We start from the raw sequence: 27,443 nt of genomic DNA on the forward strand, positions 1-27,443 counted from the left end.
AAAGCTCTGTGACATTTTAAGTACTGTGTGAGAAAAAGAAACAGGCACAGCACAGGACTTGCATGAGAAGGTTGGACAGAGGTCCTAGAAAGCAAACAAATATTCTGCTCAGTGCAATGTGAAGTATGAACGGACTTGCCAAGAAACCATTTGAGTGCCCATTATTCAATAAATTGGAAAGTCCAGTAATACAGAATTTCTTTCTCCAGTGTGTATAAATTAATTATTAGGTGATACAAAAAGGTCCATAGAAATGAAGTACAATTGCAATGAGGTCTAATTTTAAATAAGAAACATGCTTAGTGTGTAAGAATAAAGCTTAATATGCTTTGAGTGCCATATTTGATATGTGATTTGGTCAATAGTACACTAACAATTACTTTGACCTCTTTTGGCTGATACAGTTCCAAATATGTGTACAGATTAATGACTATAAAAGTCTCACTTTATAAACTCAAAATGGCAAAAGAATTATTTCCCATTGTGTACATTTCTAGCTTACTTATCATGGAGGTTAGCTGTAGCTGTAGTTTCCATTAAAGCTGTTATTTTCACATACACATAACTGTCCACGTAATTCTTGTTAGAATTGTTTTGTTTCTGTAGAAAAGGTGGATTCCTTAGGAGAATTAATTAAGAAGAGTTCTGGTTATTTTGGAAAATTTGTGAGAATGTGGAAATTTTTTTTTATTTTTCATTTTTTTAGAAAATAAAGCAATACCAAATAAAGGCATTTGAAAGGTTATGTTAAATCCCCATCATAGACATGCACCTTAGTAGAGGAGTGGAACATCTTTGCTTGGTAAGGTAAAAGTTGAGATATTGGTAAAATAAAATTAAAAGCATCTAGAAAATAATAGGTGTTTGTGCATAACAGGTATCTGCAAAGGTCTTGATACTGTAGTTAACATCTTATGTGATGTCAAAATGTGAAATTCTGAAAACGAAGAACTTGAATACGGTCAAGGAGGAAACTCCAGGTTGGTGAATGATCTAAATGAATGCGATAGTCGCACGTAGGGGTGGTATCTGTAGACTTCTTGTTATACTCCCTCCTTGAATGTACATTCAAGAGGAGCAGGAAAAGAGTAGAAGTCCACATAGTTTGCCAGCTCCTTGAGACTGTCTTTACCGCCTCTGAATTTTTAAGCCTCTTGCTTTATTACCTCTTGCATAATTCACTTCTGAGGCAGGTGGGCTGTTTGCTGAGAAATGCATGTGGGTATTTCTGTCTAGACAGTACTTTGTGGCAGCTTTTTGTGCTGGTACGTTACTGAAATGATTAAGTAGAGTCCTTTAAAGCAGCAGTTGTTTGCTTAACGGCTTAGTAACAATATTTTGGCACCTTAAACCAAAAAAGGACAAAATTTTAATCTTTAAGAAGCTGAACAAATAATCACTAGTTAGTCTTCCAAGCTTTTTGATTTTGTAGTTAATAAAGGTGCATAGTAAAATAAGTGTTTATTTTTTACATCACGCAGTGTATGCTCAAATGCAGTGCCATGCACAGTCAAGCAGGGGCTTTATACATTTACACATTTACAGATAAACCACAATTTCTAAGTATACATGGTGAGATTTTTTTTAAAATAGATATTTATGTTTGAAAGTATTATTGCACTTTTTATGAGTAGTGAAACTCTGACAGTATATGTCCCTAAATCCATGAAGAGTTTCCTGGCAGATAGTCCTTACTCTTAGGACTCCTCAAGTCTTTCTGTCCCTGACCCAAATATCTGCTGGAGTTTCTCTAAGACTACAAGAATTTAATGATTAAAGATGTATTTTTTTGAGTGAACAACTTTCTATATATCATTCTAATTGATTTGATTTCCGTTACAGAGGTGAATGTGTATACCTTTTAAGATAAATGCATAATTTTTGATATAGTTATTATTTTAAATCAAGTAAATCAGATCAAAACAGTCTGGGATGGAAAATAAGCTGGGGAACATTACACCCAGCCTGAATCAGAGTGGACATATTACCTTTAAAAGACATATAACAAGAGGGACAAAATGAATTAACGAACTGAGGTATGGTACATTCTTCATCCTCATAAACTGGCTTTATAATTTATTAATTTTTGCCAGCCAGTAGGGGCTGGCACACCTAAATTTGAATGAAGCACATCTAGCTTCTCTAGTGCCCGTGGGACAGACTGAAAATTCTGTGGGCGCTTGCATTTCATTTGTTTTGAATAATTTTTTCAATTGAATTAAGCACATGAATGAGTGTTGGCTCAAAACAGAACGTATGCGTTGTGTTAGTTATAAAAACTGATTGTACAGATGTGTAAAGAAAATACTGACTGTTAATATGCAATTTAGTACTGTAAGTGCCTAAGTGCATTGTTGCCTCCTGCCACAAAGGGTTTTGATAGCTGTGTATGCTTTGCTACTTTGAAACTGTGTTGCCCAGGAGAGAGCTGGTGATGCATCTCCTTTCCTTCGTTTAAGGACAAGTCAGAGGTGACTCAGAGCATAAATTCCCAGTCCCCCATTCCAGCAATATTTGATAGGCACCAATTTTCCTAGTTACACAGGTTGACTATTGATTTCAGCAACATAAAATGGAAAGCGTAATAGTTGAAAACTTACAATAAAATCCTTAAAGTTAAAATTTGGTGTCCATTATTATGTTTTATAGTTGATAGCTTATGAGATAAATAAGCAGGTTTTGCTTCTCTTAGACATACTGTTTCACGTTCACTGCAAAGTGAATGAATAGCTCATTAGAGTTGGTGTAGGGTATTCTGGAAGGGTTAGCATTTATATTTATTTGGATTCCATTTTTACGTGTTATAATTCCACTGTGAAGATTTCAGCTATGGGATAAATTTAACAGTAAGAGAATCTCTGCAAATAATGTCCTATTGTTTTTTATGTGGAGGTAAGATTTCTACTGAGACAGGTCAGGCCACGTCAGTTATTACAGCCACGAAAGATCTGCACGTTTGCCCTACTTGTTTGATCCTGAAAGATTATAGGATTCCTACTTTGAAATACGATTGTTGTAATGTGCATGCTTTATAGTAAATCTGGTCAGAGATTAGGAAAATTTTCCTGTTGGGTGTCTGCTATGCTTTCCAGAAAGGGGCAAAATAGTGTTTTATAAAGATCGTCTTTCTGATGCTGCAGGAATCAAAGGGTAGCTGCTTCCTTCCAGGTTCTAAAGCAATAGTACCCTCTCAACTGATAATATCCTAGATTTTTCCATTACTTGTTGCAGTAACTACAAAACCAACATAATCTCTAAGAATAAAAGGGAACTGTAAAGTTTTGAATAATACACATAAGATTAGCATAATAAGGTAGAATTTGCAGGATCAGCATGAAGTTAAAACAAAAAATGTTTTGTTAACTTGGATGTGTGCCTAGAACCTCTGTAGCACTGTTGATCCTATGAGATTTTTAAATTTTATTAATTAGCATGGAATTTTCCTAATTACCTTAAAAATTAACACATTTACACTGCATTAGGGTGATATACTACTAACTAATGTTCATCTAAGCTTCTGGCTACAGCAGCGTATGTTGTAATGGCTGTTGAGTTGATTGACCTGGCTTATCCATCGAGGCTGAAATGTAGTTGTATGGCTCCTTACCCAATGTCACTTTTATCCGTTGCTAAGAGTTTTAAGTTTTCACAGAACAGATAAAAAAGAGAAACAGCTCTCAGTAACGTAGATACGTTGGATTTGTGTATAGTTAGAAAGGAGACCAGAGGGAGAGATGGAGGACAGGAGGAAAAAAACCTCTTTACTTATCCTTTTTAGAGATGGAATGTATGAGGCCCTAAATCCATAAAGAAAGTATTTACCGTGCCGGGAATTGCAACTTCCAAGCAGCTAAGACGGTCTGCTCTGTTAATAATAGCCTCATGACCCTTGACAGCTCTCAGGATCAAAGCGGTTCCAAGGAGCAAAACCTGGAAAATTGTAACAGAAAACTTTGACGCTGTTTGCAAGCATAAAAGAAAAGAATATGATTGTACTTATGTAACAACAGCCTAAGTAGAAATAGATTTCTTACGGATTTTTAAGGGAGATTGTGAGAGGGGGAAAAACCCGAGAAGCAGTTTCCTTCTGAATGTTGTTACACCTTCAGTTTGTACAGCTTAAGTTTCAGGTAGCGCTTTTTTCTCTGCCAATGAACTGTTCCACTGTGACCAGCAGATGACATTCACTATCTGGAAATAACAGTAGGAAACCATTTTGGTCTTCACTGTTGTGCTAACTCATATGGGGATAAAAACTAGTAACTCCTCGTGATACGACATAGACTACTGTAGATGAGTGTTTATCTTTGATATCTCAACAGAAAGCATGCTTAGTGTATCAAGATTTTTTTCACTGCTGGGTTTGCCAAATATAGCACTTCATTTATGAGAGAATTCTGCACTCGGAAATGTGGATAACATAGGGAAACTGTATATGTGACCACAAGAAGAGAATATTTTTAAAAAATTAAACCGATCAGTTGTTTAGGTCAGATTAACAAGATATGTAAAAATACGGGTGATCAGCATGGAGTGGCATAGGCAACCAACATGATTCAAAGGAACCACTGAGGACTTGGAGCTGGCTTGTGTTCTAGGCTTTGAAAATGAATTGATTGCAGTGCATTTGGATCTGACCTCAGTTCCACCACTAGCTGTTTTTCCCTGTGTTGGTCTCCTTTTCCCTTGCTTTTTTATTCCGGACCCGATGCTGGTTTCATCCTCCTGGTATTCCTGTGAATTTTCCAGTTTTATCCCCTGAAGCAGCTGTCCTGTGAACAAGGAACCTTTAGAGCTTTCAATTGTTAACAAGAAACTTTTCACTATGTGAAAAATGACATTTTTCAGGGAAGTAGAACTTGACCAGATTTTCAAAGTTTTTCCTAGAAAAAGTGAAAAGCATACTTGTGACAAAAGGCCACGGCCTTATCAAACCGCGCTTCTGAAAACATGAGGACATTACAGTTTCTAGATATAGTATCATAAAAAGTTTTGAATGTTGAAAACTTCTCTGCTTTTGGTGGAAACAACTGTTTTGGATGGAATATCCTATAAATGTTCAGTCTTTTGCAGATGCCTCGTACAGAAAGTGATGGTTTCAGTCTGAAATAGTCATAAGCAACTGAAAGCAAGTTTTTGTAGGAGGTGGCCAGGCAACCTTCACAGTCTGCTAATGATAAACATGCAGGAGCTTGACACTCTTATTGAAAGGTCCTCTCCTCTAGAACTGAAACTGTAAGACCCATAATTCATTCTTTGTCTTTCCTGTTTTGGGATTTGGTGAATATGATTCATCCTATTTGGCTGACGGGACTTGTCGTCAGAGCCATGTATTTCTGTACTGGGTCCATCTTTTTGATGACAAGCTTGAAAACATGGAAAACTATGCCTTCTATGTAGAGTCCTAGAAATGGATGTTTTTACTTGGTAATATTGAGTGTGTTTCATCACTGTCACCAGACAGAATCTCATTTAAGTAAAAAGGACTGCCAAAGAGATTGAGAGGTATAAATTTAAATGTAACTTGAAAATAGATGATGGGTTCAGTTTCTTTCAGGCTACTCCCACAAATAGGGTTACAGACGTTTTGCTTAAATTCTGTACTAAAATTAATTTTTTGAATCCTCCTACTTGGAGGATCTTGGAGAAGATACCTTCTCAAAGTTAGGCATCTAATAAATGTGCTACTTTTTAAAAAGTTATGAACACCCACATCTTATTTTTTGACGACAATACAAACGGTGGATGCTTTGTAAATTAGGCTGCTTAGTTAGGTGGTTTTTTAGGCACTGATGTGTGAGTATTTATTATACAGTTAGAGGTGAAATACCTGCAAGTCCGTTTCATTGGGAATTTGGTTAGAATCATAGAATCATAGAATCATAGAATCATTGAGGTTGGAAAAGACCTCTAAGATCATCGAGTCCAACCGTCAACCCAACACCACCATGCCCACTAAACCATGAAGAGAAATAAAACAATCCATGAGTCTAGGAAAGCAACTTGGTATGCTTGTAAATAATAATTCACTGAAAACTGAAATAGTGCGTAATGAATACATCCGGTATCCACGATTCAATTGGGGGTTGGACTAGAGTTAGAGATATTTTTAAATAGCATTTCAAAAGCTTTGCTCAAAACACCTTTTTAATGAAGGGTATGATTATCTAATTTGCAAATCTGCCTCCCACAGAGTAAAGCGTAATTTACTATGCAAGTATTACTACAGAAAATTACTGTACGCAATAGATATAGATTAAAATGGAAGGAAGAATAAAGAATTATCAATTTTTCTAAATAATCCAGCAATTACTCCAGTAATATATATGCTTTAAAAACTGCAGATGAGAATTACATTATTTTGTCTAATTTTGCTGATTGTAGGTGCTATTACAAACAATGATGAAGGATCAATAGAAAAAGTTAATTGTAATTTATTATTTTTCTCCTAGCAGTACCTATCTCCTTTTGAAATTTAATATACAATTTTTAGTTTATTTGTGTTATAACCTATTTTTTTAACAAGCTACTTGCTTATTAGGTTGTAATTATGACTGACTAGATTGCCTAGACAAATAATTGACAATAAGACAAATCTTGTAAACAAGAACTAGCAGAGAAAATCAGTAATGTTTTAAGCTCTGAGAAATACTGGAGTTGATGCTTTTTACTTTTTAAGTCACCAGGTATATTTTATGTTAAAAACCATTAGAATATAATTGATTTTGCAAATGTGTCAAAAATAAATTGAAAATAAATTGTTTTCAGTACTGCCATTGTTTAACAGAATTTTCCACTGTTCTTTGGATCAAAGATAAGTGATACAGATTCCCTGGACTGTCCAAGGACCTCATTACATATTCTGTCACAAAACAAAACAAAAAACCCCTTTTAGAATATGAACTATTTTTCTATGCCTTCCTTTAGAAAGTTACTGCAGCAAAGATGAATACAATAAAAATTGGTGGAAAAGAAGGTTGAGGATTACCAATCTGGTTATATATGTCTGTTGAGACATCTGCTTTCGAGCACTGATCATTTTTTGGGGATATAAATTGTGCTCTGCTCTCAAATTAAAGATTTATTATTACTATTTAACCATTGAAAATTTCCAGCTAGTTACAGGTTGTTTTGGTATTTATTAAAAGTGCATTGGTGGGTGGCTGTTAGACATGCAGCAAAATATTTTCTTTAAAATTCTTTATTATTTAATAGTGTATTCATAGTCTAGCAAAGCAATCACTAAAATACCTGCCCACACATTTGACCTATCCTCAGAAAAGCCTGATGCTGCAAACTGATTGCTACAGATTCTCATTTTAGCCCCTAGAATATGCGGTCACTTTCCAGACTGCGCAATAAAAACTACTATGTAATTTGTATGAAGATATCTTTTGATATGGAGTGTTAGGCTGCCATATAACACAGAATACCTTTATTTTTCATATTCCTTCCTCCGTCTGTATGTGAGGTAATAGGAGAGATAAGGTAGATAATCAGAGGACTGGCAAAGGCTCTGTGTTTTTCCTTCCTCATTTTTATTTTATGCTTTGAAATGATGGAAAATGCACTGTGAATAAATTTTTAGTATATTTGAATGAAGATTTAAAATTACCTGCAATTATTATTTTTTGGAAGGAGCTATTCGGAACGGGGACCTTCAATCTGTGTCTGTACGCCAGCCTGAAGGCTTGTCTTCTAAATCCAGAGCTTTAAAAGCATCAGCATTAAAATGGACTGTATAGGGGTGAGCAGAGCTATAACCGAGCTAAATATGTTGGCAGTTCTGCATCTGTCCCATGTATGTCCGTGCCATGATTGTTGTACACTGTATGCAGCCATGCCTGTTGGATCTTCAGTAGAGCAGATTTGGGTGAGAAACTGCCAGAGAGGAGGAGTTCAATTCACACGCTCAACGGAAGCATCAGTAGATGCATCTTCCTTCAGCTCTTAGGGGAAACGCATTGCTCTCCGAGGGCCATCGAGTGTCTAGGCGTTCAGGCAACAGAGATGAGGTGGGATAATGTGCTCTCCCCTTTGTCCTGAGAAAAAGAAACTGGTTCTAACATTTTGCTAGACTGTAAGAAGAAGGTGCCTCTTTCACTTCATTAAAGCAAGATGATCTCATACAGCTCTCCTTTATTACTCTCTGGCTGCTCGAAGCGTGCCTTACTCATCTGCTATGAGAATAGCTGAAAAATGTTCATTGGAACGTCATTCCTCAGTTTTAATGGGGAGGGAAGAAAATGCTCATGGCTGTCTTGAGCGTAAAGGAGAATGGAAATGATGAAGAAGGAGGGTCCTAGTTACGTTGGCTTGATCACTGTGTGAAATGATGCACGATTTTCCGTATTTTAGAGTGTATATAACCTGTAGGGTAGGTTTTGTAGTAAAAAATTTTGATAGGTCACAAAATTGTATGAGAGAGACATATTGTGCTGGAAAAATCTTGCTTTAAATAACAGTAATAACAGTAGTTTGCTTATATATGTTTGCTTATAGCCAAACATATAGAAAATGTAGCCTTGGCTCATTTCTGAGGACAGTGTAAGGAGCATCTTTTTCTGTTTTGTTCAGACTCTTGTTTGACAGTCAGTCTTCACTGGGGAGAATTGAGGGTGAGCTGGACTGTCAGGCATTTCATTTGTGTGAGGCTTTCTAGAATGGAAAATTGTACTCGTTGTTTACTGAGCAGAAACAACAACTTGCAACCCGCGATCTTTGAGTGCTCTCTTTCCTGCTTTGTAAAATAAGGGCTTATGATAGTATTTACATTACAAGGATGTTTTGAAGAGAATCTAATTAGTTGTCTGTTGGCTTAATGCTAGCATGAAAAGGACTGTTGTAGTGTCTGAGTAACTACAAAAGAAAAATGGTAACGAGAACACTGACAAGTAAGTAGAGGCCTGATTCTAAAAGAGTTGGCTTAAAAATACTTCATGCCTAAGTATCATTGCATAAGTAAGTCAAAATCCCATGCAAAAGAGGGTGCTTTTTGATCTGGCTAAAACTTTAATTTAAAATACCATTTTACATTAATTTTATTGAAATATAAATAGTGGAAGGTAATGAAAGATCTATTAGTTAATAAACAGACTTGAATTACTGTAAAGTTAGGAGTGATGAACAGCAATTTAGTAAGCTATTAAGAGTGTGAGGTATTCTGAGTAAACTAACTTTTGAAAAAGAGGGAATGAAATGGTTTTGCAACTACCTTTTACAATTAATGTTTGAGGCCTTGGAAGAGGCCTCTTCAAACTGTACAGTTTGAATAAATGTGCAGTTTTACAGCTTTAGCAAAGCTAAAAAGATTTCCAGTAAAAGTATTCCTAAACTAAAATATGCAACTAACATGAAAAGGAAAAGAGGAGGAACATGAAAGAAGTTCTGGAGGCAAGAAAAGGTGTGTAGGAGTTGCATACTCTTCTATTAACAGAAGAAAAGAAAGGAAAATTTTTAGGATAGTCTGGAAAATTAGTTTTTCTATAGCTCAATGATTTGTTTTTCAGTCACGACAAGTTTTATAAGACTCTCTAGTTTTATCCCACTTCGAACAGAATATGGTGAAGCATACCGCCCTGCAAGGCTGAGAAGGTACTGGCTCGGCCTTGACACTCAGTGTTTAATGTTTCTCCTACAGAAAATTCATCTTGACCTGGAGACCATGATAAGGATGAGGTCTGGCTACTACCAGCAGCCTAAAGACTGAGTTTTGTTCCCCCCACAATCTGATCATCATGTCTAAGACATATGTTCCATATGCTAATGTCCATGCGGAGATTTCACCGCTTTGCTTGGCAGCCTTTGACAGTGTTTTCTACTCCCAGGGTGAATTTTTGTCCCTAATATCTAATTGTAATTTTCTTTGGTACAACTTGTATTGCTGCTCCTGTTCCTTTCATGGAGCACCTCCAAGAAGAGTCTGCCTCCATTTTCCCTGTAAACCACCACTAGATTTGTGAAGAGAACCGTAAGAACCCCCTCTCCTCTCCCTCCTCCATCCAGGCTGATCGAGCTCAGCTCCCTCAGCCGCACAGGGTGAGTGCACCAGCCCTGACAATCATGGTGATCCTCTGCTGAACTTGATGCAGTTTATCGGTTTCTTTCTTTTATTGAGGGGCCTCGAATGGGACCCAGTACCCCATGTGTCAGCTTGCAAATGCTGAGCAGAGGGGAAGAATCGCTGCCCTTTGCTTGCTGGCGAAGCCTTAACTGTTGCAGCCCAGTATGTGGCTGGCTTTCATAGCCTTAAGGGTATAGCAGATCTTTCAGATCCATGGAAAGTGAGGGAAAATAGAAGCATTGGAAAGTGCTATTCAGCAAATCTGTCGCTAATGTGATCGCATGGTTTTTCTTTCACCTAGAATGTTCCACCTGATTTGTCCATCTGCACCTTTGTGCTGGAGCAGTCTCTGTCAGTACGGGCCCTCCAGGAAATGCTGGCTAATACAGAAGAAAAGGCAGAAGGGGTAAGTTATTAAGTATTCACTTTTTTTCTTCTTGTGAAATACAACAATTTTTTTCTCACTGTACCACAGACTTCATGACTGGCAGAAGCTTATAGCGTCATGAATTCCTTACGTTTAATTTTCCTCCTCCTTTGCTACAGGAATGGTCTGATTTTTGAGAAATTCTAAACACTTGTGGCTTTCACTGAAGCTTGCCAGAGTTGTAAATTCCCAACCATTTCAATGTCCTGCGGGTCAGCATAGAGCTACAAGAATGTTTTCATTTGAGATCTCATAATGTGAAATGTAAAGCTTGATCACTTCTTCAGAACAGCTAAGCTTTCTGAGGATTTCTGACTGTATCAAGTGAGACTCTCAAGTAGTCTTAAAATGACTTGGGTGTGTGCTGTTTTTCTCTGGAAATAATGAGATTGTTCTGTGTGACCTGACCTAAAATGTCCTGTAACTCACCTTTAGCGCTGGAAATAGAGTGTTACTGAGTCTCGGTGGACAAGAAATATGGAAACGAACACATTTTTGCAGTCTGGGGGAGGAAGAATATAGGAGTAATGTTAATTGTTTGACTAGCAAATAGGCATTTACAAATAAATCGTAGTATAATTTATGTTCTCTGCTGTGTAATTAATTTGATTTGTTATGATGTAGTTGAGTGTTCCATATACACCCTGTAGGGTTAATTTGAATGCCATGCTCCAGCCCAAATCCTGTAAACTGTAAGTGAGGAAAAGTGACACGGGAAGTTTGGCTGTAGGCACAGGAATGATACAGATAAAAGACAAGTAGGGCTTAACCATAAGTCTGTCACTCAAGAAAGCTGGCAGGAGAGAAGCATGCCTCTGATATTTCTGGGAATGCCTTGAGAAAGCAAACTTTAAACTAACATAGAGTAGTCAGTCCCATAAAATGCCAGGCACTGAGACTGAAAATGGTATTTGGGAAATGAAGTCCAGGAGCAGTCCCATGGATGATCCGAAGTGTGTGCTGTCATTGAGAATTTCTTCCAAGGACTAACTCCAACAGCAAGAGAATGAAAAGCACATCTGAGAGAAGAGGTGGTACCAGAGTAAGCAGATCCATGCTTCTAAACGGGGACCCCTGTTTCTTAGTTTGTAAATACTGAAACCAAGAGCAAGCAAATCCACAAGAAAAAAAAACAGCTTCAAAAGAACAGGCGCATACAGGCATAATGTCAAAAATCAGAGTCCAAACCCAAGGATGTGCAGTGGTAACTAAGTGTGTACAGCCGTACATGTGAAGTAGAGCAACAGTTTTCCTGCTGATTGTTCCCATCAGATGTGGGCAGGAGCAGAAACTAAAGAAAGTGTATGGGAGTGCATGTCAAAGTAGTGCTATAGGGCAGAACAGAGTGAATGAAAAAAACAGTCAATTTTCAAACAGGAAGTATTGAAACTTTTTTTTAAATCATAACATTAATGGGCAAATTTTCTGTTGGCCTGTCTTTAGCAGAGTTTTGGAGCCAATTGTTAAGTGAATATTTACTTTTAATACAGAGATCACGTCCAGAGAACATGGGATAGCGAACCAAGTTCTCTGCAGAATGGTTAGAAAATGTGAGCTTGGGGATTCTGCTGGGAGGAGGGCAGGCTGAAGAGAGCTTTGTAAAGGAGTCAGGTGGAACATTTGCACTAGTTCTGGACTACTTTCTGCGTTAGATGTGAGCAGAAAAAGACTTTTGTAGGGCACAGTGACTGATGGGACCTACATACTCCAAGCTGGAAGAACCATGTTTGATGGTAATCTGGCATTTCCTGGAAACAGTTATTGATGTTTTCTGTGCATAACCCTGAAGGTCAGAGTTCTGGGCATTCATATGTGTGCCCAAAGAAAACTGATGGCAGTTGTACTGATGTACAGTGCTCTGTACTCATGGGTCTTCTGAGACACGCACGAGAAAGAAAGCAAGCAAAGTCTCCGAGTGTGAATGTTATGTGGTTGTTACCTGTTTACAGCGTAGTTTACTGTGCTTTCAACACCTATTAAATCCCAACACAACAGAAGATACAGAGCTATAGCTATACCAACCCAGGTAGCTGGTGTTCACTGAATAATGAATATATTTCTACTGCAAATTTTGCCTGGCTTCTGTGCAAATGCATTAGGAATCTGCCTGTGTGTCTCTTGCATACTGATATATTGATATTAGAAGAGAATAATCTTGAAAATAGCTTGTAGATGAACAAGGTCATATTGTTGTCAGTGTCATCATTTTTCTTTCTAGTAAGTCTCTGGAAGCCAAGAATAATGATAATACTAAAATGACTGAATAGGTACTTGCTGATAAATTAACAGAACTGACATTTGGCATCTGTATGTAGTCTCTATGAAAAATATATGAAGTTTTCCTTTGTGTTTATAGGTATTTATCGTAGGGTAGGTACTTATGTAGGCAGCTTCATATTTGTTTGAAGTAACTGTTAGAACATGTGAGTTTTGCATATAATGACTATGTGGTTACTTTAAGTTTTATGAGAAGAGGTAATTTTGTGCATACATCTGAAGCACTATTATCTTCTTGGTACAATTTTTTATTTAGAGTAACAGTGTATTCTTTCATTTAGGAGAAGAAAGTATAGCAATTTCTTGAGAGATTGTTACTATAAACCGGATTCAATATGACCTCAGTTTTCTAATGGAAAGAATTCTGCAAAGGGAGGTCTTTTCAGTCCTCAATTACTTTTCATTACATCAGAAATCATTAAGGCTGCTGTGTTTAAGAGTGGTCTCCTTGTAGTTCTTTGCTTTTTGTGGTGTGTAATCTCTTGAATGCTATGTTGATATAATAGGTATTCTTATTGTATAACAGGTAAGTCAGCAGTAATGAAATTGTTGAGTAATATGAACAAAATCTCATGCTGACTTGAGTCGAAACAGTAAACAGCTTTCCTTATGCTTAAGAAATAATAACTATGTGCACTAACTGGATTTAATTTTAATTCTCAATTAGTATGTATTAAATGTGCAAGATTTAGCTCTGCAATAAATACCTACCTTTTTAGTGCAAGAATCCCAAAATGAGAATTTCCATGCTGCATGACATTAGTGATCCGTCTATCTGAGTATACCTACTTCTCTCTCCTGAATCAGCTAAATGCTAGTACCAAAGGCAACAGTGGAAAATGAGTGACATTTCATAAGAATGTGTGTAGTGCTCTGTTTCTTCTAGCCCTAGGCACTGAGTAGTTACTTTGTGCTCTGAGGTTTTATCATTTCCCTTTAAAATACTATGCTTAGCTCTGGTAGTTTATTAAAACATTGAAATTCATAGCTTGATTGTATGCTTTTGTTTTAAAAAATAAAACCACAACCTGTTTTGTTTGCTCAGGCAGCATTATTTACACTTTTCATTTTAAACAGGTAAATTTTTTATTTTGCTGAGGACTTGAGTGCTATATGCATGTACTACTTTTATTGTTAGTTCATCCACAGAAAACTTTACGTCCCTATAAGAGGGAAGGAAGGCAAAGTTGGCTGTTTTACATTACCATCAACTGCTCTTGTGCTGGTGTACCTTCTGCACTGCTGTCTTTTGCTCAGAAGAGGTGCCACAGGTACATGGGAAGGAAGTTGCCAGGTTTCAGGTGTGAGGAAGGGATTTATAATTTTGTGGCTTCTTTCAGTTTCAAGTTTTCAACATCTGTTTCATAAAAGTTAGACAATAGACCTCTACATAGTATGCTGTTACTAGTCTCACCTTTTATGACAAAGAAAATGGTTTCCCTATGTCCTGCTTGGACTGTCCTGCCTGTATATCCAGGGATTGCCTTAATTCTTATTTTCAATATGTCGTGTCTTGCTGATACTGATGATTCCTGAAAGATCTTACAATGACTGGTACCTTAAGATCCAGCATACAGATTTCAGCCATGATATATAGCAGGCAAAGTAGGTGATGACGCTGGTTATTACCAGTTTCTTGGCCAAAATCAGGGCCAGCATGCATCCTCTTGATCAAGCTTACCTACTGTATGTCTCTATTGATGACATACAGGTGAATTTTCCAGATCCTACAAAATTCTCCACCACGTCGCTTTTCTATTGTGTGACAGTTGTAGACATGCCAAAAGAACAGGTATCCAGACATATTTGACATGAAAAAACATCAGGTATTTTCTTAGCCTCAGTTGCCTCAGCAAATGATTTAGACTTTTGTCTGAAAGTTTTTTGAAATCATCCTCAAGCAAACACACTGCATAAAAATAGCAATTAAAATAAAAATTTGCCAAAAGGGTACGCAAATTAAAATGAAGTGTAAGGTAACCTTCATAAAGGCTATTGCTACTAACTCTTATTTGAGATATATTTCAAAGGTATTTTTTTCATATCCTTCCATATAAATGATTTTTTTCTAAAGGGAGAATCTGAGGATTCAAAACACTGCTGCTATAGGTATTTATATAACAAGTGGCTAGTTTGAACTTTCATTCTATTCTAATGCATTTATTACTTCAAAGAGATCAAAAAAAGTTTTGGGTACTGTGACTAGGTACAGGGAATTAAATTAGCTTGGCATTTAAAGGACATTTTACCGTAAGTGAACAAGCACAAAGTCATGTATCTTTTACATTGGCTAGAACAAAAACCTGCTTTTCTTTTGAAACCAATAAGAGCTTGTGATTCCTCGAGTTATGCTTGCTTTGCTTGGGTTTTCTGAAATATATCCAGCAGTCTCATGGTATAAATAACATACTACTCTTTTGCCTTGTGATGTCTTTTATAGTCCTCCATGGTAATTATCATAAATGAAGCCATTGAAATTTGAAGACTCTGGATTGTATGTTACGTGCCATACCCTGGTGAATAGATGAGCTATAGATATAGATATATATGACACATATAAATTCACGTGGTACGTGACTTGCTTTCACCTGCCAGTCTTTATGTGGATGAGAGATGTTATATCCCATGCAGAGGATTGTTGTTAACGGCACCTTTTTATTGGAGTGGTTGAGAACTCTTGGTAAACTGTCTTTCACAGCAGCTTTAATTATTTCTGTCAGCAGTGGTAATGCATTCACTCTGGTCTACCAGAAGACGAGTGAGTGCCAAGCCATCCCAATTTTGTTGTTGTACCATCCATCCATGGCAAAATCTCATTTCATTGGGTGTAGAGTAAGAGGCGCCTATTGTGGTGAGAGCTTCTGGAGCTCCTGTTTGCTGATCTGTGCTTTGTTCTGCCAACAGGACGTGTGTGCATGGACTTTTTTTGTTCAGGTATATATCGAAGAGTATGAGACTGCTATGGGGTTTGTTTGGTTTTTTGTTTTTCAATTTTATCAGCAAAGTGGGTGGAAAGTTCAATTCCTCTGCTAATGGCTAGGCTTCATGCTACATGAATTGCTCACTAGGAAAATCAGCTGCGCTTGGAGTGTAATGTGCTTCTATTGGAATTGTGTTTTAATGACTCTTGCGGGACAGATGCACCAAACTCACTTATCCTGTATGGAACCATATAGATTTCTCTCAGTTGCTTCTGTGTCCTTTCACATCAAGTGTCAGCTTTTTGATTGCTTACTAGAAAAAATGTACTACTGAATTAAGTAAGGATTTCTTTGCATGTCATCTGTAGCAAGAAAGTGAATGTATATGTAGTTACAATTTCTGTATTTTGAATGACACCGTATACTATGTACTAGAGTATGTCAGGATAGTGTAGGGCTCTCTAGCATTTATACTGAGATGATTTTAAGCACTTATTCAGGAATCACGCTGTATTTGTTCTTTACTTTCTGACTGAAAAACTCTGAGTAAACGTGAAATCTTTTTTGCTATTTGTCTTCCTAGACTTCATTACACAGAAAAAAAAATTGGCTCCCATTTGCCTTAATACACTTGAATTTTGTTTACTTTTATACAAAATGAAATGTAGGGTTAAATCCTTTGTTACTTTCCTGCAAATTGATCTCAGTTGCCATATAGTCTACTGAACACTTCTATGTGCAGTTTTCTGCATTTTTTCCCCAGTATTTGCACAGCATCTGTGCTTTTCTACTACTGTATGCCATGGAGATTTTCCGTGCTTGGAAGCTCTATCTTGTCCTCCTGGTTGGTAATGAAGATGTGAAACTGTCAATGCCACTATCAACTCCTGAGGGATGGTCTTGCATGGGGTGGGGGGAATGGGAGGGAAAAAAAAGGGCAAAGGATTTTCTTTCTCAGTAAAGACATTTAAGCACTTATAACAAATGCAGCATGAAGACTTCATGCTAAATGAATGTGCTGGAGTTTCTCAAATCTGCTCTTTGACTGATTGCACTTGTGCCATTCTCAGAGAGACGGAGGTTCAGAGCTGGAAGTAGACTTCTGTTTGATACTTTTGGGTGTTCTGCAAACCCATCTGGAGCTGGACACTGGTCCTGAAAGCAGAAAATTGATGTGCAAGATGATGTTTTTGGAACACTCGGGCACTGTTGCAGTGGGTTTGAACACAGGGAGAACTGGAGCCAATTCAATTCTGCTATTGAAGTGGAATGGAAAAGCTATGCATTTGAGGGGATGACGGTGGAGATGACCTAACCTTTCCCTGAGACTGCAGCTTTGCACAGCTCCAAAGTGGACTAGACACAAGGATTAAAACAAGAATTGGTTCAGATTCCATGTGGTCCTAGGAGAGAAACTGAGAACAGCTGGACAAAAAGCTACTGACTGAAAATGGCCAGTGTGGAAGTCACTGAAACTGGCACTTTGATGTAATGAGCTGCCATGAGGACAGCTGAGAAATACTGGCAGAGAGATTAGGATGGGGAACTCAAGGTGTGCTGTGGGGCTTTTAGCTTGGATGAGCAAATAAGGGGATGGTCTGTTTCTCTGCTTTTTTACCACAGTCAGTTCCATAGGTATTATCCCCTTGCCATCTATAACCTATAGCTAGTTAACATAAAGGATGGCAACATACTGATGCCATTCAGTAAAGATTCCCTGTTAATTCCTGGAAGAGTTGGGGTTGGGTTGTTTTTTGTTTGTGGTTTGGTTTTTTTTTTGTTGTTGTTGTTGTTTTCTCTAATGAAATTTAAGCACAGAGAAATTGAAAATGGTACAGTTAAATTTGTCTTTAGAACCACAGAACTCATTTGTCGCAGTTGTTGGAAATGATATACTAAATGGTATTTAGGCAAAATACAAGATAAAAAAGATAAAACCCCCCAAATCTTCACATTCAAATGCTGTTCCAGAATGCTGAAGAGTCTCAGTTTTGCTACACAATCCTATGTAAAGCCAAGATAGTCTCTTAAACCACTTGTTTTCTTAATGCTACTACATGGTTCTCCAAAGCTATTAACACACAGAGTTTTTAAACCAGGTCAGTCTAGCTAAGCAGTTATGATCAGTAAGCTAAGCAGTGACTGCTAGTTGTATTTTTTCTGGTTTTGTATGTCTTCATACCTCAGGACTGATTTGTGCGGGTGTTGAGGACTGTAGCTGATGAAAGCTACACATAAAATGTAAAATAATGTTAGAAATCGGGTCTTAGGCATCTTAAACTGAACTCCCGGGTTTGTGTATACTTTGATTTTAATGGATCCATGCTTTAGATTCTTTAAATGTATTGATACGTCATCTGGGGTATTGTGAAAATTGAATTAGTATTTGTGAGATTAGCATTACAGTAGTGAACATCATAAAATTCATGGCACTTAATCATTATGTCTTTAGAAGAGTTTTTTTATCAATATTCAGTACAATGTTTGCACACTGAGCTGGGATGAAATAAAATAGTAAGTGACCATGCTCTCTCCTACATGTTGAATGAGGCAGAGTTGATGTTGAAAAAGTAATGGACATGTGGAAGGCTGTGTCATAAGACAGTGACAGGAATGGACTGAAATTAAGGTTGCATAGATGACTTTTGTCACTTTTTGTCTTTTTACTGTTTGCCTTAATTTTGTTAACTTTTTGGGTAAAACTTAGCATAATTCTTTTGCAAATGCAAAAACTTGATACTTTAGCTTGTAAAAAGTGTTTTGAAATATAAATTGTTCATGATTATATATAATTATTGTCTGTTACAGCTCTCCTATTACAGACTGTACAAAGTGCAACTTTACATTAATCTGACAGCTGAGGCAAGGCCTGGATAGTGTGACACTCAAACATTTTATTTTCCTCTTCTTTTGCAATGCACACAGCTGTAATCCGAATTATTTTTAAAGCCCAAGACCTTACTTTAAATAAACTATAACCTTCATTTTTGCCAAGTTATACAATTATATTGAGAACGGAAATAATAATTATGTAATATTTTTAAACAGATTGTTTATAACATAAACATTGTTTATAAACATAAACATTATATATCTCATTATATATGAAAATTCTCCAAATCTACATTTGTGTTATAATGGCTTCTTGTCGGGATAGCTTTCTGCAATGTTTGGCTAGGTGGATGCAAAATTTCAAACACAGATGGATCTTTTGTCTCATCTTAGTGCCTTATAATAGTAAGTTTAAAGAATATTTGGACGGCTGGTGCAAAATGCTATCAATGTAGGAAATGCATAGCAGTGCTATACAGGCTGGGAGTGTGGAAAATGTTAATGGTGTCTGCAGTACTGCGTAACAAGAAAGCAGTCTGCTATCAGGCAGCTCCGTAGGACCTCAATGCAGCTGCAGCTGGAAGATTACATGGGTAGCGTTTAAAAGAAAAGAAGAGATAGAGCTAGGATTGTGAGACTGAGTAGGACTGAACAGACTGGATTCCTGTCCTGAATAGGAAATGGGAGGGAACGGAGTTTGGGGAGGAGCAGGGTTCATCTCTGTATTGCTTGTGTGGTGTGTCAGAGTTGATGATAAACGTGCGTGGTTTCCTGACGGTTGCCACTGAACATTGTTGCTGGACAGGTCTGGATTGGGTACTATAAGCATGAGGATACATCTGCATGTATGTAATTGCATCTCCCCATGGCAGTAAGAAATTTGAATCCGTGGTAGCTACATCACGGAGTGAATCTACAATATCTTAGCAAAAATGACAGGTCCGGTGAGAACAGGTGTTATTTCACACTTAACAACTATTTGTGGAAAAATGATTTCTTTTGATGTCCAGTCATTCCTTGGTGACTGTGGTATTGTAGATTCACTGAGAAGGTATGGTTTCTGGTTTTGGGAGGTCGTGCTGGAGAGCCATCAAACGTTTCAATTGTTTCAATAACAGTAGTAAAACCAAAGCCTTCCAAGCAGGTGAGCGTATCGGTCTATTTTAAGTATTTAAGTACTACTGTAGTGTGAGAGTTACACTACTCCAGGTCTAAAGTTACCAGGCAGGTTTGTTTTTTGTTTCTCTCTTATCACAGAGAATTACCATTTTTAATTTACTTATGAGGATGGTAACAACTTTTGAGCTGGGGATGGGGGGATGGAAAGTGAAAGAAATGAAGGGGTTTATGACAAGGGGTCTAAGTGGACAGAGAAAGGCTGAGAACAGAGAGCGGCTTTGTTTACAGAGGTGAGATTCTGCCTCTGGGCTCCTGGTGCCTGATTTGTAGCCTAGGCCGGGATCTGAGCGCAGCAGAGGCTACGAACCCCTGCTCTTCACAGGGGCACTATCTTGCCTTTGTGAATGGCAGGATCATCCACCTCAGCTAAGCTCACCTCAGAGCAGCAGCGTTGCAGGGCTTGGGATGAGCTTGAAACTCAGTGGGACCTATAAACCAAGATCGTGCCTCAGTGTGCATCAGGATCACCCAGCCTCTCCTAAACCTGGATTTTAGTTTTGAGTATTTGAGCTGCCACTCTGCGGGCAGGGCCTTATGCCAGCGAGGGGCAGGACTGCAGGCTCCTGGGCAGCCCTGGCTGGGAAGGGAGCTGCCCACCGCGGCAGCCTGTGCTGCCAGCCTGCTGAGACGCATTTTGTCTCTCTGATGGGTAGCGGGTCCCGCTCCAGCAGGCTCCGTTTTGGAGTATCTGCAGGATCTCAGCTGCAGTAAAAATCTCCTGCTGAGTTCCTGCAGGCAGTCTGGATTGAGTCCTTCCTCTTCAAAAGCATGCCTGTAAAATACACATATATATACACACACATACATACCATTAGGTTAAAAAAAAGGGAGTATGCTCTTTTTGACTCTTCCTGAGCTCTTTGTAGGTATCTGTCCTTTAGTTTTCAAATTAAAATTGAAACCTGTGCTTTTAGAGTACTGTCAACATGGTAAGTGAGAAGAGGAGGTATTATGCCCTCATTCATTGCTTTTGTAAGGCATTTGATCTTGATCCATAAATGGCTTTTTGATAAACGTGATAGTTGCTGAGCTCTGAAGATTGTCCTCCCTTTCCCTAGCACTCTCCTCTCTCTGCCTAGGCTGCAGCCTTTTCCAGTGTTTGCTGTTTAGATAGTTAGTTGCCCTTTAGTCCTCCAAATAATTGTCATTCTCTTTGTGCCTAAATAGGTAAGACTTTGTTTTCCTTTTTCATGTGATGGTAGTAAAAGCTCACTCCTTACTTTTCTTTATGGAAACAGCATACTTTGAAATAGGTAGAGCAAAGCAGAGAAACTTGAAAAGAACAGGGGGCACTGAGACAGGCTGCTAGCAGTAAACCTGACATCCATTTGATTGGCTGTCATCATCTGCTTTAGACCTAATTCACTTGGGCTATGAAGTCCTGTCTATGATTTTTGTAGTTAATGCTTCTTTGCGCAGATACTGCTGATGCTGTGGAATGTGCTTGTAATTATGGCGGTACATGCAGCTTCCGCTCCTGAAGCAGCCTTTGGTAGCCGATGGTCTGTTGATAAATATGCAGAACACTTACTTTTCTTGAAAGAAGTTTCTATTTAAAAAATATTGGGATGAGTCACAGAATATAACGGTACATACAGAGCAGAAGGAAAGGGACAAATTTGGAAATCCTGTTTTTTCACAATTTTCTTAGTAGCAATTATTTAATGTGGTAAATTCACATAACCTAGTGTATATGTAGGTCATTTAGCAGCAAACTATTTTAGTTAACTGGGTATTTGTGCTATTTTGCTGCTCTTGTAAAATTCCATTTCCAGGTGGTGTTTGTTTGTTAGCTTATAAGCAGTTTACTGCGTATAGCTCTAGTTCTTCAAGAGAACTTGTGCATTTGTCCAAATTGTAATAATGTCAGTAACTGATAAATCCTTTGCCTGTTCCAAAGAATTTCAGGTGAGGTTTCTTATTCTCTCTCCTCAGCCATGTGTCACTACTCTGTAGGTACATTACTTAGTGAAATACAAAGCCTTCATTCTAAAGAAAGAACTTGGTGGTGGGTTTCGAGATCTTCAGAGGAACATATTAGATAGCCAGTATTTGCCTCTACCTAGAGGAAAGACCACAATTCTCTTTCTGTCGTGATCCCACAGGGTGCAAAAAGCTGAGTCCTTTCCCAGTTTGGCTTGAAACGGGAGTCAACAGCCCTTGAACTGAATATTTAGCAGATCATTTTTCTAAGTCCTGGTACTATCTAAAGTATATAGGTGAGAGACTTTACTGTTTGTTATTTTTCTAGCAATGGTGTTTGGTAGGTTTTTGAAATTCTGCATTCAAGTTACCCAGTGAAAATTTGAGGCAAATTGACGTAATGTTTAAATACTTCATCTACAGTGAATTTACTTCCCCCCCTTCCCCCCCTCAGTACTTTCAGATGCAGTGTTTTGGATAGCTTAATAAATGCTAAAATATTTTTAGAGCTTTTTACACAGAAATCAAGAATTTAAACACAATAATCTGAGTATCTCTGTATTGAGAAACATTCATTTCAGATCAGAAGTATTCTTGTCTCCGATTACTTTGGTGGTTCACTAAATTTTGTGAAATATGTTGCTGAATATTTTTTTTCTTCTTCAACTAACTTACTCTGTTGTTGGGGAGTGATGAACATTCTGTAGTTTCCTTCAAATTTTGTAAGGTCAAGGAAGAAGTTCTCAATGTTTCTGTTAATTTGGGAGAAATATGTCGTGAACCAAACTTACAGAACTTGTTGTGAACTCTTTTTATTTGCACTTATGTTCGGATAGGAAAAATAGTCCTGTTGTTTCACAGCTAAGCGTGTAAGGCCTGTAAATTGATTATATTATAATTGCATACTGGAAGGTGCTAACACATTTCTTTGAATCTTTTGGTACATATTTCAGACAGTGAATGCTACAATTAACCCACTCATTTGACTTGATGTTGTAGTCCTACATTCTCTATATCCAGACTTGACATTGCACAGCCTTTTTATAGTGTTTCTCCACTGAGGAAAATAACATAGAGGAAACATCCTTATATGCTATTACTGCAGGAAGTACGAGAACTCCAGTGCTTCCTGTCACCCTCTGAGTATTGCAAGAAACTGCAAAGTAGAAAATAAAACTTCATTAGGGAACTGAGACTTTTGTGTGGAAATGACAGTTAAAACAGAGACTTGCTCCAATTCAATATTGCACACTGTTTAGCCTTTTTGTAGCTCAGATGTCTGCACCTATCCAGCCTCCCTAGTCCATTCTCAACTCATGAATACCATGGCATGGGTTGAGAGGAGAAAGAGCGCATGCGATAGACTTTCTACTGAGATTTCTTCTGAAATCCCAGTGACTCTTCCTACTTTTTCCAGTGAAATCCTAATCACTGTCATAGATGATTTCAGGATTTTTCTGGCTTGATGTAAAACAGTAGAGAAAATAATACCTTAACACAGAGATATCTTTAGGACATTTAGAAGCTCAAGCAAGGGATTAATGGAATAAACTGATTCATTGATCTTCACAGTAAAATTTGATCGTTTCTCCTTGATACAGTCTATCAGTGAAGTACAAAAATTCTCTTGTTATATGCTAAAACATTTAGGGAAGCATTTCTGACTCTTTTTTTTGTTTGGTTGGTTTTTTGTTTTTCTTCTTTCTTTTTTCCCCTCTAACATCAATTGTCTTGTTCAGAATGTCTTTTACCACAGGCCAATTTTTGAAACCTTTTGTGGATAGGACAGTGTTTAGGGGCTTTCCTTGTCACTTGAAATGCAAATGTCCTGAGGATTTGGAGGCTACAAATATAGCCAGTGGTTTGAGTACAATACAGTAGGAAGCATTTTCTAAATTCTTTATCTCATGCTTATTCTGCATGTATTTAAAGCAGTTAGGAATTTTTGGTTCATAGCCATCTCCTTTTTATAGTCTAACTGCATTTCATGAAAGGAACTTGCAGCGCTTTTGCTTCTTAATTCTGGGCAGATTTTTCATTTCCATCAGTTTCCTGTTTTTCTTTTGGCATATTGGATCAGTTCAGGCTACGGGCAAGATTAGATTAATCAAGAAGTCAGATTCAGGGAGCCAAGTATGAAGGAACCCTACTGTAGTTGGGATTTGGAAAGAGCTTCCTGAAAATGAGATCGGGAAGGTGTTGATTAAAGGGAGTGATACAGACATGTAACATTCACTCTTGTCTAAGTGAAGACTTTGTCTGTGAGGAAATGCTTAGCTAAAAGTTTCATTTGTTTTGCAGTTGGTGTAACCAACTTCTGTTGCCCCTATGCAAAGTTCAGTGGATTTTTAATAGAGTGGTATGCATTGAATTAATTATCTTTCTAATATAAACCTGACACTGACTTTTGCACTGATTTCAGAGTACAGCAGTAAAAGACAGGTATCTGTTTCTTTTGCATTGGAATAACTTTTTTCCTAATACCTTTTTTTTTTTCATTTCTTTTGATAGCCTTTATTTCCTTCATGTATGCTGTTAGTTTTGATCTACTGCGTATTTTTCCACATCTGTAGGATTGATAGTTTTTATACATTGTTGTCTCATTCCTGTTACTGACAGAAGATCTTAACTTTGGAGCAGAACTGATGGATCAGTATACAGCCTGGTTACTGACACTAATCTCTGACTTTTCGTTCCTCCATTAGTAACATTAGTTCCAGAATGTCCTTGTTTTCTTCTAGATGTCACGGACTACCCCCCCTCCCCTCCGATCCAATTACATTAGAAAAGCACTGAAATACAGACAGAAATAATTCCTGGACAACATGAGAAAATAGCCATAAAACAAATATCTCCATTAACTTTTATTTAAAAGTCTCCGTTATATCATGGTAAAGCATTGTAATTAATGCTAGGAGTTTTTCAGATTTGGGCACTCATAAATCCGTGTCAGACCTTATTAACAGAATGAAAGTATTTGATTGCACACATTGTGTGTGCATCCTAAGCTAAACTGTTTCTGTAATATGAAAAATTTTAATTTCACAACCTCTACTCCAGTATGTGACAACTTCATTTTTCAGGAAAATGCTGCCTGCAGATACCCATCAGTTAGGCAGAGTTCCTGCTAAATTGCATCATGAGCTTATTAACTCCCATCTAATCATCCAGTCATGGCTGATTAATCACCTCTCCTGGTGCCTTGTTTTAATAAAATCTGTTTTCCGTGCCACTGACCAGCAAACTGCTGTCTAATTTTATGTGTGGGGTAGTCTTTGCTGAAGGGAGCAAAATACAGCTCTTCTCCACTGATCCGAAGGGCCTTGTGTGAAGGAATCATCACATGCAAGTGTCTCGCATGTGTAATTCTCCTTCTGTGTTTAAGGGATGGGGAAAGCGAGTGTTTCCTCACAGAGCTAAAAAGGTTTCCCATGCTGCAGGGAAGGAATGGAGGCATTTGGGGACAGGAACGCAACTGTAGCTGGTGGATTTTTGAATATTCAAATCATCTATCTCCAACTGTGGAACTCTGAATTCATTAATTACTTTGTATTAGTAAGCAGCAAGATAACACGGAGAACTGGCAGCTTTATCATTTTCTCAGCATGGGGGGAGGGGGAAAGTAATTTCATCCCTCATGCAAATGGAAAAAGGTAACACTCCCTATTTCTTTTAATGAGTGTTCTGTATATTAATGAATAAGCCAAGTTATCAAGGTACTTCCTTAAGGAAAAAAAAAAAAAAAGATTGGCAGGTAAATGCACTCTTGACAATTTAAGCTCTCTGATTTACACTACAGTAGCCTAGTTAGTAACATATCTGAAAGCTAACAGCAGTTGTGGTAAATATGATGGGCTGAAAATGTTTTCAGGTTTGCTAGCAGAACCCCCACATGCAGGAAGAGTCAGAAACAAACCAGAGGTCTCTTAGTATAACGAACCAAAGCTCTTTTAATTTCCTAGCACTGACCAGAAAGTTTTCTCTTTGACAAGTCATAGATACAGTAAGACAAGAATTTTTTTTTTAATCAAACTTTTGAGCAAAAAGTCCAAACTATAGCTTCTTATTTCCGTAGTTTATTTGAGTGTTTTCATTAGTCTAAGGGTTGTCTACAGGTGCCAGGCATAACTCACTGAAGTAACAAAATATTGCAGCAGTAATTCTCTTCAGAAATTCTGGATATAAGTTTTCATCAGAGAGTGGTGTGTCAAGAAGAGATACAGAGCTGTTATGTCCACCAATATTAGCTTGTACTTATTGCAAGGTCTGCCCTTCCAAACTTTGAATTTCATAACCTAAATGCTTCTTACTGCAAAGAAAGAAAGTGAGAGAAAGAAGAGAAAGGAGGAGAGAGAAAGGAGAGAAAGAAGTGGAGCTCAAAGCATTTCATGCAGCGTGGGCCTTTGTATCATGCAGATGGACTTATCGGCTACCAGTGGAAAGCTCTTTGAAAAGATGAGGTAGTATAAAGGCTTATTCTACTTAAAATCCTGACTATTCTCAGCTATTTTAGAGATGCCACATTGCTAACAGGAGAACAGGAAATACAACAGGGAAAAAAAAAGTGCAAAACTTTTGCAGATGAAACAAATACTGTCATTTTCTCCTCAGTGCATCTTATTTAGCATCAGAAGTGATTGTTAGCAGGCCATTTCAAGTAAGGCACAAAAAGAATAAGACTTGGCTTTGATCAACTGCACTTTGATCAAATGCAAGTACTGGAAAAAATCACAAAGTGCAGGCACAGTATTTTTACATTCTGCTTATCCTCAGGTAGAAGCAAGGACAGGAATAAAATCATTATCTATTTCAAATCACAGAATTGTGACAAGCAAATATTTCTGGCACATGGGCTCTTCTTTTGAGTGTGCCATATTTGGAATGAGGATGTATGAGGACGTGTGACATAAAAGCAAACGTTTTTATCATCCCAGACAAGGTTCCTATTCTGGAGGTAGATGGCAGGCCTTTTTCCAGCCTTACCGTGACCATTGGATCTCTAATGTGCTCAAAGTTTTCTTTCCAGGATGATGGTCAGTAAAAACTGACTTTGAGGGAAAGAGAAATTAATTTATTCCTTCTCAGTTAAGTTTTCTGATCTAGGTTGCATACAGGGAAGGTGCTAAACCAAATAAACATGGAAGCACAGCTCTTGAAGCATCTTGAAGACAGAAGTCTGCAATGGAAGACAACTCTGGGCTGGAAGAAAAAACGTATCATTAATTAACTTGTTGAATATTAAATTCAGGAAATCAAGGTGTCTCTGAAGATAATCAAGTGTTGTAACAGAAACAAAAATACAATTCAATTTGGAATCTGTCTAGTTCAATTCTAGTTACTCTCATCTTGCTTATCTCTATTAGACAGTTTTAGACAGAGCTTTTGCTATATGCTGTCAGTTTCCTCAACTGAGAAATGGAAAAAACTTCTTGTTTTTCTACTAAGATTTTCCTGCTTCAGTTCAGAAAAAAGACTATAAGCATAGAGGAAGATAGAACATCCACTAGCAGGAATGCATTGCTTCATTGAGATTTCAGGTCACAGTCCCATCTGTGGATCATGGCAGTATATCTGTTGCAGTTTTCATAAATAGTTGTAGAGAATGTGATTAGCCATAGTCAGCTAAGATTCTCCTGCACTGTGTGGAATAAAGTTCCTTAGTGTTTTTGTATGCTGCTCTGTATAGCTTACTTTCCAGCTTTGTGCACTGGTAATTAACGTTGCTGTATTAATGGACGTTCAGCACATGTTCCGTGAGCTTGCTTTATGTCAAGATTTAAAAAGTGAGTTTGTGAATGACTCCTCATAATGGTGAAAAGGT

General features: G+C 37.7%; 1 protein-coding gene across 3 annotated transcripts in view; it reads left to right on the plus strand.

The window, feature by feature from the left end:
- The window catches only part of RYR2 (ryanodine receptor 2), a 457,875-nt gene that overhangs the window by 124,405 nt on the left and 306,027 nt on the right, over positions 1-27,443 (plus strand). For all 3 annotated transcript variants that reach the window (XM_076334184.1, XM_076334182.1, XM_076334183.1), the window contains exon 3: positions 10,365-10,469. In XM_076334184.1, coding sequence (XP_076190299.1) covers positions 10,365-10,469 — 105 coding nt within the window. The remainder of the gene's footprint in view (positions 1-10,364; positions 10,470-27,443) is intronic.

Source organism: Aptenodytes patagonicus, chromosome 3 (genome assembly GCF_965638725.1).
Source record: "Aptenodytes patagonicus chromosome 3, bAptPat1.pri.cur, whole genome shotgun sequence".
Classification (NCBI taxonomy): domain Eukaryota; kingdom Metazoa; phylum Chordata; class Aves; order Sphenisciformes; family Spheniscidae; genus Aptenodytes; species Aptenodytes patagonicus.